This window comes from Pogoniulus pusillus, chromosome 31 (genome assembly GCF_015220805.1).
Source record: "Pogoniulus pusillus isolate bPogPus1 chromosome 31, bPogPus1.pri, whole genome shotgun sequence".
In the NCBI taxonomy this organism is placed as follows: domain Eukaryota; kingdom Metazoa; phylum Chordata; class Aves; order Piciformes; family Lybiidae; genus Pogoniulus; species Pogoniulus pusillus.
The window spans coordinates 1508720-1527502 of NC_087294.1; the positions used below are offsets into that span (position 1 = coordinate 1508720).

The 18783-nt window shown below is 43.1% G+C and overlaps 1 protein-coding gene across 1 annotated transcript in view; it reads left to right on the forward strand.

The window, feature by feature from the left end:
* The window catches only part of MYCT1 (MYC target 1), a 30393-nt gene extending 12218 nt beyond the window's left edge, over positions 1 to 18175 (forward strand). The window contains 1 exon segment of the mRNA XM_064169254.1: positions 15318 to 18175. Coding sequence (XP_064025324.1) covers positions 15318 to 15850 — 533 coding nt within the window. The 3' untranslated portion in view covers positions 15851 to 18175.
* The last annotated feature ends 608 nt before the right edge of the window (positions 18176 to 18783 follow it).

Here is an 18783-nt window from a genome sequence, read left to right on the forward strand (position 1 = left end):
ACTGAACACAGTACTCAAGGTGTGGTCTAACCAGTGCAGAGTACAGGGGCAGAATGACCTCCCTGCTCCTGCTGGCCACACCATTCCTGATGTCTTCAGGTATAGCTATAGAAAGCCCAAAGTAGCCAGGCAAGAGATGCTGCATTGCACTTTCTAATGCTACTGTGCCGTACCAAATTCTACAGGACAGTATCACTTCCTCTGTGCTCCATCAGGGACAGGAGGTCATATGTCAAATCTGCATAGTGTGCCCACAGTTATTTCTGTCGGGGATAGAACTGTGTTTTAGCCTTATGCTGTGTTCTCCAGAACTTTGGATCAACTGCTACAATGCTATGGTTTTCTATGAGCCCCACATGAAAATTTACCAGCTGAATCATCTGCTGTACTCTCAAGTGACAGAATGATCAGACTATTCCAGATTTAATATGATTATGCTTGTTTTGTTCTCAATTAAGCAAAATATTTGACAAGCATGTGCAAGTTATCACTTCTATTACTGAAGAAAGGAGAAAATATCAATAGTAGAAGCTTACATTTAGGAAGATAGTATGTAAATCCACCTTAGGCCTGTCAGGGAGGTAAGACACTCTTATTTTGGCAAGCTTGAAGAAAAGAGTCTTACTACAGCTGGATGAAAGCAACAAACTATGCCATAAGTGACCAGCCTTACTCTTGCATGCAGTCTATTCAGAGTGTGATTGCTTCCTTCTATATAAATTATTCTTTTTAAGTGACCCTTAGGCTGCATTTTGTTGCACCCTAATAACTGCTTCTTTTCTGCCTTCCTTAACCCCCACACCCTCATACAGCCATTAATACATCAAATGCCTAACCATCTTTAGCAGGAAGGAGAGAGATCTGAGGCAGTAGAAGAGAGTTTATTCAGAGTATTATTTAAATATTACTCAAACATAGAGTGCAGACAGATTTTGGCAATTACACCTGACTAGGTGATGCTTCTTCTCACATGAGCTGGCAGAAGCATCATTCTTTATTCACCCACCAAATACAGAAATTTTGTCTTTAGGATATGAAGCATATTTCTTCTTCCAGTCACCACACTAGTGAATGTACTGGCATGTGAATGTGTCCCTTAATAACAGATGTTGAATGCTGTGCTTTCTTCCCAAGACAACCTAGAGCTGCATGCTCAGCTGCGTTCATATTCAGTGGCGTTAATCTCAGCACATTGTGGTTGCAATGCCTCTGTCTCCATTCTTCTAGCAGAACCAATTGAAGGAAAATGCTTTGTATTTGTACACAACCTCCTGTTGCAGCTCATTTAACCAGGAGTCAGAAATCTTTGTGAGGCAAATGAGTGGCTGCAAGTGATGCCATCTCACTTACACAAATTAATCTGAAGCATAGAGGTGGAATGAGATGTCTACAATCATGAAAGAAGAGCACAATGTAAAATCAAAACACACAACTGACCCTTTTGACTTTGTAAGATTGTCTTCATTTCATAATCCTATTCGGTTTTGGGTTTGGGTTTTTTTTTTTGGGGGGGGGGAAGCCACCATAAATCCTATCAATAACAGTTTATACAGAAAGCTTTTTCCTTGCATTTCAAGACAGAAGGTTCACTTCCTATGAAAACTTAATTAAAAGTACTTATTAATATTTTGAAATCTATTATATAGTAGTTAAATTTGTACCAACCCACCCTAATTCTCCTGCCATAATTTTTTCCCCTTGTACTTAAGAAGATGGAAAAGTGACAAATGCGAGTTTGATTTTCATGTATTCAGAATGAGACAATACTTATTTAAGATGTACCTGCTAAACAATTCCAGCCAAAACTCCAGCAACAATACACAGATATATGAAATAATGCCTAGGAATTTTTTACAAAATAATTTGGGCAGAAAAATTTGGTTCAATACTATGCAAAAAAACTTCTTTGGCCTCTGACGTGCTTGCAGAAGCAAAAAGCCAGGACAGTTTCTGCTTCAGAAGAGGCCTCTGTTTTGCTTCTCTGGTGTCTTATTTGCAGAAGGTGCTTAATTGTGGTTTTGAACATTCAATTCACTATCCAGCAGTTTAGCACACACATGACATATTTGCCCATTTAACTGATATCTGTTCATTTTAAACCCTTTGCTTAAAAAAATTGTGCTACACTAATGCTACCTCTAAGTTATGCAGGGTAATGGAAGGGTAAACCAATCAAGTAGACACATGGCTTCTGTAGAAAGTAAGTGTTGGGGAGGGGAAATTAATTGATGCAAGATGATACATTCAAAAATGAATATTGTTTATCAATGTTGCTATTCAGAGCTCTCACCACCCCCCACCACTGATTTTAATCATATTTTGGTTCTTACGTGGTTATGGAAGCATCCTATGGATAGTGTCTACAGCTAATATAACCAGCAAATATATAAACATTAATTGAACTGGCAGAGAAGGTTTCCCATGGTCAAACACTGCTTGCAGTCAAATATGCCATTTGCACACTAGCTGGGCCCAAGCTCTTTCTGCTCTGTGGCAGAAGGCAGTAGAGAATCACAAAGAGCCATTTAAGCATTTACTCACAGATTATTATTATTACCATCGTGGATGCACTCAGGGGACTCTGTCTTGTTGGATGTTGAGGCTTGAATCTTCCTGGCTCCTGGGGACAGGACGCAGACAATCTCTGACCTTATCCCCTGGCTTCTTCTGGACCATCTGTGTGTATGTCCAGGGAGTCTAGGCAGGAGCTTCAGGTGCAGAGGCAGATGTGGTGCAGTCTCAGCACGATGTCTGCTGGCCACACAGGCTGATCACATGCAGGCATCCAGGGTCTGCTCCTGGTAACTGGCGGCAGTGGAGTTCACCAGGCAAGCAACAAGGCAGTGTGTAAGAGCAGCAGGGCTGGGCACAACAGAGAGAGCAGGGGAGCAAAGCAGGGAAGCAAAAGCAGGTTGTTCACCTGTGTATCTCCTTTTATCAATGTGGGCTGAGATTAGTTGCCCTTTGGACACAGAATAGCCAACCAGGATGGCAGTTAGCCAAACCTTACCATATTGGGCAGGGTCCACAGGCCTGGCTCCCCCAAATATTATTATATGGGAATATCACAGTATCACAGTACCACAGTGTCATCAGGGTTGGAAGAGACCTCACAGATCATCAAGTCCAACCCTTTACCACAGAGCTCAAGGCCAGACCATGGCACCAAGTGCCACGTCCAATCCTGCCTTGAACTGCCCCAGGGACGGCGACTCCACCACCTCCCTGGGCAGCCCATTCCAGTGTCCAATGACTCTCTCAGGGAAGAACTTTCTCCTCACCTCCAGCCTAAATTTCCCCTGGTGCAGCCTGAGGCTGTGTCCTCTCGTTCTGGTGCTGGCCACCTGAGAGAAGAGAGCAACCTCCTCCTGGCCACAACCACCCCTCAGGTAGTTGTAGACAGCAATAAGGTCTGCCCTGAGCCTCCTCTTCTCCAGGCTAACCAATCCCAGCTCCCTCAGCCTCTCCTCGTAGGGCTGTGCTCAAGGCCTCTCCCCAGCCTCGTCGCCCTTCTCTGGACACACTCAAGCATCTCAATGTCCCTCCTAAACTGGGGGGCCCAGAACTGAACACAGCACTCAAGGTGAGGTCTAACCAGTGCAGAGTACAGGGGCAGAATGACCTCCCTGCTCCTGCTGGCCACACCATTCCTGATGCAGGCCAGGATGCCACTGGCTCTCTTGGCCACCTGGGCACACTGCTGGCTCATGTTCAGGTGGGTATCAGTCAGCACCCCCAGATCCCTCTCTGTCTGGCTGCTCTCCAGCCACTCCGACCCCAGCCTGTATCTCTGCATGGGGTTGTTGTGGCCAAAGTGCAGCACCCAGCACTTGGAGCTATTGAACTCCATCCCCTTGGACTCTGCCCATCTGTCCAGGCGGTCAAGGTCCCGCTGCAGAGCCCTTCTGCCTTCCAACCCAGCCACATCTGCCCCCAGCTTGGTGAATATAATATGGGAAGAGCAGGGGCCTTGCTCCAGGGAGGCCGTAAGCCAGGCACGTGGGCTTACACAACCGCGCTACATAACCTGGGCCCTGGGCAGCTCAGGCTTTATGGCACCAGGCCCTGTCTGCCTCTTCGTGTCCCTTTGATAGGTAAACATACATACACCTATTTTGGGCCTATGGGTCCTCCATGGCACTCAGCCACTGTGATTGAAAACTCAGACACTGAGGCTGCTGTCAAACAGCCTCTGAATCACTCTGTGGTGGTTTGGCTTCTATCCTGCCCCCCCCCCCCACACTTTAGAAGGTACCCCAGCTAACTCAGGCGGGCTCTGGGAATATAAATGAAGCTATTTATTTACAGCTAGCACAATATACAAGCAGATATGTACAATATATACAGTTATAGACAGAAATAGACAAGGTAAAAGTAATCCAGAAGCACAACTCCCCTCCCAGAAACCTGAGTCCCCAGGAGGGGCTCTCAACCACCCCTCACCTTCCCCTGCCCCTCTCAACCTTACCCCAGTCCTGAGAAAGAAAAGAGGTTCAGCCAAGAGGTTAGGGAGCAAGGTGAGTGCCAGTGAGGTAAGGAGCTGCAGCTTTGTCAAAGCCCAGAAGCAGAGAGAGAACAAAATGGAGAATGTTATCTAATGTTTACCCTTCTTGTTCCCACAGCTCTCAGCGAGACTGTGAGAGAAGGAGACACAGCCATGGTTTTCCTTTTCCAGCCAATTATCTAGTCCTTTCCACCAAAACATTCTAGCCTGCTTCAAACTAGCACACACTCTCAGTAGTCAAATTGCTGGCCTGTTTTGGGCCTATGTGCCCTCCACGGCAGTAAGTTTTGCAGGCAGAGGATAAGTTAAGAAGGAGACCACCAGTACCTGTAATGATTCAGAAGTGCAGGTAGGAACTGGATCAGCCTGGTGCAAACACACCCTCCCAGGCTGCACTGCCTTATGTCCCACTTTGCATTGAGTCTTCAGCCTGGATCATCAAAAGTTGACTAACACCCCTGTAATCATCTCACTTAGAAATTATACCAGCCTTTGTTAGCTTGTGATTGCACAGGTTCTCCTGAGGACCTCTTCGTTAGGTCTTCTGGCCACACTGAAATAAATACTCACAGACATGCTTGGTATAATAGCAACGAATCAATGGTCTCACAGGAAGCACTGGGAGAAAGAAAGCTCAGGTTTCTGAAATGCAGATGTCTAACTGGAAAGTGCAGTGCTGCCTCACATGAACATGTTTTGGTATTCTCAAAATCTTCACTATTTCACCTGCTCCTCAAGGAAAATAAATGCAGCAGGAGTGTTTTTTATGTTACTGGATGTATCTCAGGTATTAATGCAGAGGAAAAAAAAAGGATGAAAATCAAATTTAATCTGCTCCCAAATACTTTTTTCTTGGGTGCTTTATATTGCTATTCAGCATGCACCAACAGCTTGTCTCTATGCCATTCTTCAACTCTGTACAGCTTCATTAATTTTCACCTGAGGAATCTTTAGTAGTCATTCTAGTTTTAGCCATTTAAAACAATTTATGAGCTTATAAATAGAACACTGAACACTATTTTCACTGGTGACTACTGATGACTTTATGAACAAGCAATACACAAGTTAGATCTGTCAGCCCAACACCCTGTGGCAGTGTTTCAGAGACAGTGTATTTCTGAGTAAGGAGGCACAGTTTTGGGCTTGAGTGGAATTCACTCATAGAATATCATAGAATCAACCAGGTTGGAAGAGATCATCCAGTCCAACCTAGCACCCAGCCCTAGCCAGTCAACCAGACCATGGCACCAAGTGCCCCATCCAGTCCTTTCTTGAACACCCCCAGGGATGGTGACTCCACCACCTCCCTGGGCAGCCCATTCCAATGCCAATCACTCTCTCTGTGAAGAACTTCCTCCTAACATCCAGCCTGTACTTCCCCCAGCACAACTTGAGACTGTGTCCCCTTGTTCTGTTGGTGGTTGCCTGGGAGAAGAGGCCCCCCCCACCTGGCTACAACCTCCCTTCAGATAGTTGTAGACAACAGTGAGGTCCTTCAGCTTCTGCCCAGACACTGTGTTGTAAGCATCTGTTACATTAGTTTTGTCCATATTAGTACATGATGTACATTTAAAATAAAGAGTATGAGAGGTGGAACTGGGAAGAGGAGATTACTCCTTTCCTGGGAAACAGCTGAGCAAGTCGCAGGGGGAGAGGAAGAAGGATTGTACAGCTAAGGGCAAGAGGCAGAAACAAGCTCTTGCCTCTAGAGTGATAGAAAGAGCCACTTGAGACCCAGAGGCAAGTGTGCAGAGGCTGAAGAACTTTGAAGAATCACACTGAGAAGCACTGATTATAAGAGGTACTGAGGCTGAAATGTGATCTTTATTTGTAGCATACCAGCACCTTAAGGTACTTAAGAGTGTGTCTGTCACTTTGAATTTTCTTTCTTTAGAAAACATTCTACTTTACACATGGGTAAACCTGGACTTTCAGTGTCAATGCTTCTTGGGTTTTAGTGGGTTCTCACAGTAAGGACAAGTTCCACCTGAAAATCCATGAGGGTCAGGCAGGCTCTTCTCAGAGCGAGGAAGTATTGTGGTGGGACTGAGAATGATTCCAACTTATTCTTTAGCCTACAGCCTTTCCAGTAACCTAAACCCCTTGTTCTTTATTCTAACTCTGGATGCCTTCAGTTTTATTAAATGTAGCAGGCATAGTTTGGTAGTTGCTCCATAATTTAGAGTTTTATTAAATGTAGCATGCATACTTTGGTAGTTGCTCCATAATTTAAAGAGTTCTAGGAAATCCTGCTTAATTTTAAGCTTCTGCTCTAGTATCTCTGTTCATAGATGAAATAACTTTGTTCTCAGGCTCTGTGAAATAATCTTATCAAAGAAATAATAACCATAATGCCATACTGTACTGTGGCAAGATGTGATTTACTGCTTGATTCAGGATCACACAGCTTAGGCTTGTGCTCTGGTTTTGTGAGGCTGGTAAGAAGGCCTTGCCAGAGAATTGCTTGCTGCACACACAGAAAAGATCAGAATTATGTTGCTGTCTCAGTAATGCACTAGGATTCCCAGTGAATCCATGTGGTAACAGAATTTCCATCTATCTCTGCATAAAGGAATCTTTGCTTTGTTTTACAGAGTTCTGTCGAAGGCATGCTCTACCCTAGATGTTTCCTTCTGTTTATTGCATTTACTCTTTATTTCTAATTCCAGTAAAAATCAACTGCCAGTAATAGCAAGGAAACATCAGTAACTCAGAAGTGGTTTCTAGTGCATTGAGATGACATATTCCGCTCATCTGGCCTTTTAGCACAATGAATTATGGTGATAAATCACTGTGATAAAGCAAAGCAAATGCACCCTGGTTTACAGAAATCATTCTAGATGTCACTATGGATGGTGAAAGCGCAAAGTTAAGAACAAACTTAGGCTCATGCGTCTTTGCAAGCATGAACATTTGCACAGGCACAGAACTGCACGAAGCTGCTGTTCACTTTTACTACGCCTCAGCCTAGCTTCCTTCCAAAGCCTATGCAGATTGCTAGTCCTAAGCGGTTTTGGCAATACTCTTCAGAGTTCTTGTGGGTGTTTTGATGCTATTAAGGTTTCTGTAATCTCTCGTTGAGCTATTCCTGCTTAGCTTTGTCCAGCACCCTATTCTATCAGAATTAGGGTAGTTTATGGAGTGGCTCCCAGCAGAGGGCAATCTCGTTCCTATGCAGACAGCTTTTGTAACGGTGTTAAGCCTCTAGCAGCCGTTCCCTCTGCATTTCGAATACATCATTAACCCAAGGGCACAGAGGGCTTTTCTTGCCATTTACTTAGTAACTTTGCAGATGCTTTGGGAGCCTCTTTGCTTACCTGATTAAAGAGAGTCTTAGAAACTGTACAAGATAACATTATTATGGACTTTGTTGAGTTGTCATGTCTTCTAAATTCTTCTATTTTCCAAGACAGACAACTCTATTACTGCTGTCGAGTGACATTGTTTTAAAAAACAATTAAAGAGAGTAGGTGCACCACCTGCCTGGGCAATCTACCTCCTTGTTACCTCTCCTCACAGACAGAAATATGTTGGTTTTTTGAATTCCTTGACTCTGTTTCAAACCCAGTACTTTTTCTTTTATCTGAAGTGGACATTAAAACAACTGGTCATTAGGTGAAGTGAGAGAATTACTCTCTCTTGTTGCAGAGAAGAATCTTGCAGTAGCACAGGACAAAGAAAACATCCCTCTAGCAGGCTGTGTCTGATGTGCTGATATTTCTTGGTAGCCTGACTGTGTTACTTATTTGGTGCATTAGTTCTTATGTCCTGCACAATCTGCTTTTCTTTCAGCTTCTTTTAACACAGGTTCTATTTTCCAGATGCCACTATCCTTGTCCATTTGTTTTCTGGATGTCACCACTACCTGAACCACCTTGTGCTGTAGCCTGTAACTCTCATCTCTGTCCACAAGAGTCATGTATGATGTTTCGTAAACTTTCACCATGATTAAGATCACAGCTGGTATATATTACACAGCAATTTACTTGCCCACCCAACTGAATAATGAACTGCCTACAAATAATGAGAGGCTGTTTTGCTAGTACAGTAAGTAACAAGGGTTGGAAAGATAGCAATGGCAATTGTCAGATACAGAAAAACTGAGGGGTTTTTAAACTCAATATGATGACAGCAGCATGGGGCTACTGATGTCAGCCCCAGCTTTAAACTAAGTTCTCTTGTAGATGGTACAACCAGCATAAAATGGGTACTTCAAATAATTTCATACTCTTTGTGTTGGGCCAAAGTGGTGGGTCTCTGGGCCCAGTTTATTCTTCCTTTCCAGACTCACTAGCTGGAATGCATGAGGAAAAATAGCTGCATTCTATGAAACTTAAAGTTGCACATCCTAAATTATTCTATAGTTTGCTACAGTTGTAAGAAGATGCTATAAGTTTGTTCAAACTTTTATGAACTCCAGGCACTGTGGTCTGGTTTTGCACAAATAAGGCTGTGTTAAGAACATCTGCTGAGGACTTACCTGAACCTCAGCCACTGTGACTGAAAACTCAGACATTGAGACTCCTGTCAAACAGCCTCTGAATCACTCTTAATAGTCAAATTGCTGCCTGCAAAATGCAATTCATGCTTTAATACACTAGCTGGTGCTCTACACTAAGTTGTGCCATGTTCTGATATGAGTTCTAGTGATTTGTATGGTTTTTAGACTGGGCTTTCCTTTCAGGAAAAAAATAGAGGGTGAAACAGAAACTCACATGCATTTGTCCGTGTCTGATACCAAATCCTCTACTGCTTGTCAAGGCTTTTCAGCTTTAGGTCAAGGCAATGTGTGTGCCCACAAACATATGTGCATGTAAAGAAATAAATGCTTACTAACTTAGGATGTGAGTGTCTAGAATATGACATTATATACAGGAAATAGAGCTCAGAAAAAAATGTAAGAAAGAAAGAATTTAAATAGACATAAATTCATAATTCTAATTTTTAATTAAAATTATAATCCCAGCTCTTTTCTGTTATCCAACGTGGTGGTATGTTGTGATGCTTCTCCTTGTTAATGCAACTGAAATCGGTGAGTTTGGTAAGGTTGCAGTATGTGAAAGTCATTCACTTGAAATGAAATCAAATGGGTAGATGTCATCTCACAGTATGGGTGCATGCTGCTTCCTTGTGCTTAGCAATAGCGTTAGCAGAACAGATGTTTGGAAAGCTAACCACCTCTTTATTAGCTTTAGTATTTATTATTGGCAAAGAAACATTTCAAGTTCAAGTGCACAGTTTGACTAAGAGATGCTTTTTGGTTTCTTTTTTCTTTGCATTCAATACTTTGTCCTGGTTTTCCCTGCCCTGGTTCTTGCTCTGAGATATTCATATTGAAGCTGCTACTTGCATGATTTTGAGAGATACTACTATCCTTTCATATACTTGAACAATTACAATGTTTACAAATGCATATCTTTGTAAGCATGAGGCAAGGGAGATCTTGTGCCCACCCTGATTTTACACATTGGAGAATTTATAATAAGGCTACAGGAAAGAAGAAAGTTCCAATAATTTCCTAAGTTCAGGAAGCAAAATGCAGTTCCAGCCCATCACAGTCAAGGCAGAGGGCAAGAGAGAAAATCCTCAATACAAATGTGTTTTGGATTCGGAGAAATGTATTGCTATCAGATGTGATCCATACACATCAAGGGAAAATGAACCCCTCTACTCATAAAGAGGTCAGCCAGGAAGTCTGTGGATGCCTCCTCTCTGGGAATGTTTGAGGTCAATTTGGATGAGGCCTTGAGCAGCCAAGTCTGCTTGAGAGGCATCCCTGCCCATGGCAAGGAGGTGGCAGTAGATGATGTCTAAGGTATCTTCCAACCTAAGTCATCCTATGATTCTATGAAATAAGAGATTGACTTGAGTATATCTGCAGGGATCCTGCTGAGCTCCATGACAGAGGCAGGATGCTCCATCAAAAATAACAAATCTGTTTTACAAATACTTTTGTCTTTATAAAGAAGTAGAGGACATAGAGCATTTCTCAGAAGACTTAGAGACTGTTATGAGCCCTCTTTTGGTTGGCCTCACTACTGGTGTCCAGGATGGATGTGGAAAACTTGATTCAGAGCCGTAACTAGGAAAAGTACCTTGTAAAACAGTCCATCATCTTTACTACTAACATACTCATATGTCTTCTGTGTGAATTCTATAGGTACCATTCATGGAAAAATAGGAAAGCCTTAAAAAAGCAGCAACAAACAATAAAAATCTTTGTGCAGTAGAAGCAAGAATCTTCTGCACAGACCTTTAGCACTGCATTTGTTTGATACTGAATGCACAATTCAGAGAGGGGGGAACAGAGAGACTTCAGAAGGGATTGCCTGATATGGAGGTATGTTGAGCTTACAGACATGTGCTGGATTGGTGTGCAGATCTGGGGGTAACATCCAGAGGTCATTCATGTTACTGTGGGTTCAGAACTGCCAACCTTTTTTGCATGGACACTTTGGAAGTACTGAAGAGAGGAAGGTATTCACTTGCCATTTCCTTATTCTTTTCCTTCTGTCTCTTGTACCTTGAAGTCTGTCCTGTATTGTTGGGTTCAAAATGAGCTTTGTCTTTCACATCAACTGGTACTAAAAGCAAGAAGGGAGAAAACTGATGTGGAATATCAAACATTTTCTCTTATGGCATAATCCGACAAAGCAGGCGGTGTGATCAGCCTAACAAATAAACTGGTTGAAACATCTTTAAAGTACCAAAACCCAGGGAGTTATTGTCAAAATCCCTGTCTTATCCCCAAATTTTTATTATTGTCTTTTTTTTTCCTTAAAAGCAGAGTACAGGATGACATGCCTAGCTCTCAGGAAACCACAAGATAACGGCTCCATGGGAGACACCTTGTATCAGTATTGCGCTGACTCTCCTGAAGGGCTAGTTCTGCCCTAGCACTGGAGAAAAACAGCTCTATGAAAGCTGGCTGTTCCCTTCAAAATCCCAGGTGCAGCAGGTCCCACTCTGCCTCTAATCTTTTTCTCTGTTCAGTAGTATTTTCTCCAGTGTACCTCAGGGCTGTGGTTGGTGGACTTTCTGAAGAGGAAATCAATGGGCATAGATTTACAATTCTTCAATGTAAGTTTTAGGGACAGAATTGAATTTCAGTGAAGTTCACCCTCTGTAGAGAGTGAACAGAAAAGCAAGTCTGGCCTATTAGTGTGAGCCACAGCTCCCACTGAAGATAAGCAGGGTCTGGAAACAGAATGAATGCAATGTCTGTAATCAATGGGTTTAGTGATATTTCAGTGTTCAGAATCAAAAGGATTAAATGTAGATCCAAGTGGAAATGAGAACATTCAGGATACTACATGGCAACTGCAGTGGTCAGTGTAAGCCCAGATGAGTTTCCCTAGGGAATAATTTGACCCTCTATTTTTGTATTCATAGAGGGGTTGGGAGAAGAAAGCAAAAGAACCCTAAGAAGTTAAAGCAAATGAAGCCATTACCGACAGGGATAATTGTTTGCACTGTACCTCCAGCACAGGGGAACAGCAGTGGGAAGGACTGCACAGTTGCACTCAATACTTTTGTCAATTCCCTCATCTGCTTTTAACAGTGTGAGATGCTGATTTGATTATGCAGGTGGTGAAAATGATGGCTAGAGAGATGCAGGGACAAGTCCTCAGCATGATGCAAGTGAACCAGAGAGTCAGGAACACCTGAGTAGCTTGCTGTGCTTCTGCTTCTGCTGGAGTCTGCTGAACTCTGCTGAGATCCTCTTCACTTCCTTACAGCTGGAGCTGAAAGCCTGAAGTGGACCAAAAATATTGGGTGGCAGTACAGAGCCTTGTGCCTGGGTGATCCCTTGGCAGTCTCAAAATGTAATAAAATAACTAGCATTCCTGATGAGGTACAAGAGAAATCACTCTAAGAAATTATTATTTCTTGCTCCAGTTTCCCATAACCATGCAGAGACAGCAGCAGGGGTATTCATACTGCAGCTCTAGTGCCTGGAAAGTGATGCCTTTAGGACACTTTCTGGGATTTACACAACTGGAGGGAGCAAACTCCTAACTCCCTTCCCACGCTTCTAAGTAGGAAGCTGCAGCAACAGAATGTATGAAATCTATTAAAATGGCATAATAGATGATCCCTGATTAAAAGAAGCAAGTTAAGTCTTGCTATGTCTCTGAAGATGTTTATACAAAGGGCAGAATCATGAAAGTTATTTCACAAAATTAGTTGGTTAAAGAACAATTACATTTTAGCATCAAGTGTAGTCTGCCTCTGAACTAAGGGACAAACCATTCCCAAAAGCCAGCAGTGTCCTACGACAATATCCCATGCTTTAAACTCTCCAGTCTTTGCTTTGTTTTTCCATCTAAAAAGGATAATGAAAGCCAAGATTACAAGCAGGCAACAGTAGGATTGCATGGCCATCCATAAAACAAGTGGCTTAATTAGAGCTTAAATTCTCTGGACTTCATGGTACTTCAGGTCTATTCTGAAAAATGTAAGGTAAACTTGGGTTGGAAACTTATGGTGATGTCAAAAAATCATGACAGTGTTGGTCTAGAACTACACTTGCAAAGATGTGTAGGGTCTATATACTGAGCCTCTGACAGAGTCTAACGGAGAGTTCAAATGGATGCTGCTTTGTGTCCCCATCCAGAAACTTGTGAAAATTTTATGCTAAACTTCCTGGTGCTCAAGCAACTAATTTTCCCCAACCGCAAGCATGAATCACATAGCTAACAATTTCTCACTGGAGAGACAAAAGTAGGAAGTTAGATGAGGAAGGCAATAATAAATAATTCTTAAAGAGCAATCATACCAGTAATCATTTATAGCTTGCCTGCTGGAAGGAAAACAAAGGTTTGTTTTCTCTCTCCTGCAGTGACCTGCCCTAAGTTTAAGCCTTGCTGGACTCTGAGGTCTGACTTAGGACAAGTTATTGGTTGGTGCATGCTGGGGCACCTCTGCCTTCAAAATGGTCTTGCTGGCCATGCCTGACTCCTATTCTCTCCCTCCACTGTGTGCCACCTGCTCTCTGTAGCAATCCTTCAGTCCACTCACTCTCTTTCCCTCTCCAGAACCTGCTTTGGCTATCTCACACAGCTCAGACAGGTGTCATTATTCTGGGCTTTGGAAATGACTGTTTGTGCAGAACCGCAAATTCAGTAGAAACTCTTTAACAGCTGTCACCTTGCAAGAAAATTTTGAACCTAGTCTCATTTTGCTCTCTTAGGTCTGCACCTCAGTCCTGGAGTTCCTGCCTTCTGTTCTATGATCAGCTTGGCACAGTGTTAGCTGACCTGATGCTATAGAAGCCACTCATCTTTCTCTGTTTAATCAGCACATTTTCCGTTTCAGCAGAAACGTTTCACAAAGGCGATAAGGCAGCAGTGGCAGAATAAACATGTTTCAAGCTGTCCCATCACTCTTTTTCACTTATTCATTCTTTGCTCCACTAACAGTCAACATAGTTTTCATTCTCATTTGAGATTCAATCCCTCTTTGAGGGTATCTATAAAGGTTTTGCTTTCATTTCGGGCCTTATCAAGGATTACAAATGTATCTCTGAACTTAGAACTGCAATAAAACTACTGCTCAGTTGCAAAACCAAGAGATGTTTTCTGAAATAACTGTCATACTCTTAGAAATACACAAGGAAAAAAAATCTTACTCCTCCGTGCTGTGAAAGCAGGTGTGAGAGAAAAAAAATCTAGTCATGCTCTTGCTTTTGGTTTTTTTTTCAGGTGTCTTATTTGTCTGAGACATTTATAAAAGATCTAGATTAATTAATCTTTAAATTGGGCTTTGAGGATAGGAAATATTTATGAGATTTAGCATTACTAATAGTTATCTCTGACCATAATCATTCAGGATGTAGTCATTTGCGTTATTTACTATGAGGATTTAAAGTATCTATTACTCATCAGTCAAAGGCTGGGATGTGTTCTCATGTTGGCTTAATTAAGAATATGACAGAAGGCTTATTTAATGAAGAATATGAGAGAAAATATAAGGCTTACTTGATTAAGAAGTTTCATCACTCATGTAGTAGGTGAGCTTGCAAACACATATATGGAGAACATAAATGTCTGTAAGCAGAATGACAAGCCCGCATAAAGCTCACGTAGTCTGTAGAAACAAATGCTTGGCAGTTTCCTGCCATACCTTGAGCCTGGTGGGTGGCTGTTGGAGAAATTCTTGTTAGCAGAGCACACAAGAATTGATAAACAATGAGCAACCCGTGCTGGGAATGTCCTTGAATCCATCTTGGGAGTTAGATAGCAGGCACAGGGTAGCACCCCCCACATGCAGCTGCAGGGGGTGGAGTGCAGCTGCAGGTGGGCAGAGTTTAGCCAGCCCCAGAGGCTGACCCTCAGATTGTTACGGTATGCTGATCTATTGATGCCTTACATGTAACTCTGGACCCTCTGACTGTAACCAATCTTGGTGGAGCCTGCCTATTGCTAGAAGTGCATATAAGTCACTGCATCACGGAAATAAAGTGGATTTGACCATCTAACCATATTGGTGAGCAAAGAGTCATCTTCCCATAGCGCTCCACCGAACGTGTTTTCCGACAGGTGGCTGCTTCTGGGAAAGACTAAGGTTTTTCCCTGGCATTGGTGCAAGCAATTTTCTGAATGCTGTTGAACTATGCAAATTAAAGAAACAGCTGTAGTGAAAGCAACTGGAGCTGCCGTGTTTGTGTCAGAAGGTTCGTGTACAAATACCACAAAGATCTCAGGGCCTGGTCACCTTTAAAAAGGGCTGTGATCCTCAATTCATGTTCTGATAGGAAAATCCTTTGGAGTCAATGAAATAACTTTTCTGCCCCTTCTTTTCTGTATTTCAGAACAGATAACAATAGCCTTCACGGTGTCCATGCTGATTGGACTGGTAATTGGAGGCCTCATTTGGGCTTTGTTCACTTGCTTGTCCCGGCGCAGAGCGAGTGCCCATATTTCCCAGAGTGGCTCCTCAACCTTCAGCCGTCGGTCCAGACCCTCCTCCCATGGCCACACTACAGGCAGGACTGGTTTTTACCGCAACAGTAGCTGCGAGCGTCGGAGCAACCTCAGCCTGGCCAGCCTCACCTTCCAGCGGCAAGCCTCCTTAGAACAGGCCAATTCTTTCCCCAGGAAGTCAAGCTTCCGTGCCTCCACCTTTCACCCGTTCCTGCAATGTCCTCCCCTCCCCGTCGAGACGAACAGTCAGCTGATCACCCTCACTCCCACAAACACCACCACAACTCTTGTGGGGAGCACCACCAACAGCTTGAGTCGACCTGAATTCCACTGGTCTAACAACAACCTCCGCATCTGCCACTCCACACAAACCCCACCTCCTGCCTACGAAACCATCATAAAGGCTTTCCCAGACTCCTGAGCTGTGTCCTTGCTTCAAGAATGCAGGTGCATTTTAGGCAGAACCTCAGTCATCTGTGCAAAACGCAGACCTCCGAGAAGCCTCCACCTCCCGTTATGGCGGGGACATACCTTGCCTAGAGGCTGGTAGCAGCAGCTTGTTAGATTCCATTATTCCGCTGTTCAAGAGATCACTTGCCTTGCACTGCTGGCTCTAATCTACTGTGCTGCCTTATGCTTGCATATTTATAGTATTGTGTTGTTAATTGTAACCATTGGATCTTCGGAGGAGTGAAAATACTGCCATATGAAATCCAGATCATTTACTGAAGAAACAGATCAAGCTAGGGGTTATCAATATTTACATATTTCTGCAAGTCTCACTATTCTGCCTTTTTTTATTCTTTTAAAGGAGACATTCTGGTTTACATATTCTCTCAAGGTTGTTCAATTTGCAGATCACCTGCCAGCGTCCACCTTCTCTCTATAACCACAGAACACCTTCTGTGTGAGGAACCTTAGGTGTAGACCTTGCAGGGGATTTAATGTCAGAGTCCTGGCTATGGCATTGCTGATGTCTGATGGTCTTTGTCCTAATTCTATAGGCTCTTAAAAGGCTTCACGTGAAGACTACTTATGTAGATTTCCTCACAGCATGAGAAAAATGTTGAAACATGCAAAACTTCCCAGGGAGAGATGCTTCAGACCACATACTCAACAATTACAAGGATTTTCTTTTCTCTGCAGACAACAGAAGAAGTAGACACATTTTAATACCCAGTCCGGCTGTATGGAAGCAGAACTCCCCATGTTTCATTTTTCTAGGTCTGCTTATCAAGATAAGTAGCATGAATGACAACTCTTTTTTTAATTAAGTTTCCTGTTTTGCTATGGGATTACTCATTTCCTTATTTCCAGTTGTTTTTTCTCAAACTGCACCAACATTTAATCCTTCCTGGGAAATTATGCACTGAAACCTTGTCTTTCACCAAAGCAAGATCTCAGGCGGGTATGGCTGAGCACTGGGGTTGTACCATTAGCTGGAATGTGAAGGTAAGGATGGTATATTAGGTTGAGGTTACACATATGTTCTTTTTTATGTGTATATGTCAAGGTAACCCCTGGATGAGTAGAGACTATGAGAGAGGAGTCAAGGATCTAGAAACAACACAGACAAATGGGGCCTGACTTAAGACTTAATTTATCAGTTTCCAGCTCAATATTTCTGCTATGGAACACCAGAACAGGCAGCCCAGGAGGGTTGTGGAGTCTCCCTCTCTGGAGATGCTCAAACGCCCCCTGGACATGCTCCTGTGTGATCTGGTACAGGGGGGTTGGAATGGATGATCTTTCGAGGTCACTCCAAGCCCCCGATATTCTGCCATTCTGTGTACTCAAAGAGAGGATGAAGTATTTCCACGAGCAGCAGAGCAGGCCTCCTGTTCCTCACTTAAAAATAAGTCTGTTGTTCCCAAAGGGCTGAGCAGCCAGCAGCTGCAGAGCTCCTGCCGGCGGGGAGGCTGGGCCCGTGCCTTTGGAGCCAGAGCAAGTCTTCGTCTGCCTCCCCGCAGTGCCAACGAGCGGCGAAACGATCAGCGCCTCGCTCCCCAGGCGTCGGGGGCTGGCAGCAGGCGCTCCTCTGTGAGCTCGCATCCCTCGGGAGGCACTGGGGTTGGGCTCTGAGCGGCAACCCTCCAGCCCAGAGTCACTCTTTTGACACGTGTTACTGCAGCACTGGGCTTACAAACGTCACTTACTGTAAACTACAGGTATTGCTCGTTGTAAAGGCAGCTTATTTTCACGTGTATCTACTGACTGGCTTTTGTCGTTTCATTTAGTGGGCAACATTTTCCATCCTGGAGACATGTAAGCCATTGCTAGGACAGCCATCTGCAGAGTTTACAGAGCATCTCCCTGCAGGCACTGCGGGTTCCAGCACACTGAGGACTTGCTGATAGGACTGCAAAACTGCGTTTGGCTGGCCGCAGGCTGTGGACACAGAACAGCAGTCCTCTAGATAAAGAAAGTTGTCTTATTTCGGTCTTTAGTAATGTTTGGGTTTAAATTCTGAATCTTACTGAGTCTGTTGAACTTCATGACATGCACAAGTGCTCTCACAGTTTTCCAGCTCTAGGATAGGTAATGTCACCTATTCTAACCTCCTTACCAAAAGCAGAATGCAAATTTGCTCCCTTTGCTTATTCAGCTTGGTGGACTGCTTGAAGACAGAATTTGGCCTCTAGTGTCTATGATTCTAAGACTGATTCTACGATTCTAAGACACAATTTGGCCTCTAGTGTCTATGATTCTATGATTCTAAGACTGATTCTACAATTCTAAGACAGAATTTGGCCTCTAGTGTCTATGATTCTAAGACTGATTCTATGATTCTAAGACAGAATTTGGCCTCTAGTGTCTATGACTCTATGATACTAAGACTTATTCTACAATTCTAAGACAGAATTTGGCCTCTAGTGTCTATGATTCTATGATTCTAAGACTGATTCTACAATTCTAAGACAGAATTTGGCCTCTAGTGTCTATGACTCTATGATACTAAGACTTATTCTACAATTCTAAGACAGAATTTGGCCTATAATGTCTATGATTCTATGATTCTAAGACTGATTCTACAATTCTAAGACAGAATTTGGCCTCTAGTGTCTATGACTCTATGATACTAAGACTTATTCTACAATTCTAAGACAGAATTTGGCCTATAATGTCTATGATTCTATGATTCTAAGACTGATTCTACGATTCTAAGACAGAATTTGGCCTATAGTGTCTACCCAGCTGGCCAAAACTGCTTGTTCCTTGAGAGTGAAATCAGTTTAAATGAGTAATTTTTTACTCCTGGACTGTAAATGCACATTACATTACAACAGAACTTTCCACAGCACGCTATTACTTGTATTACATTATCTTTAGTAATCAATGTAGAAAGGGAAACTT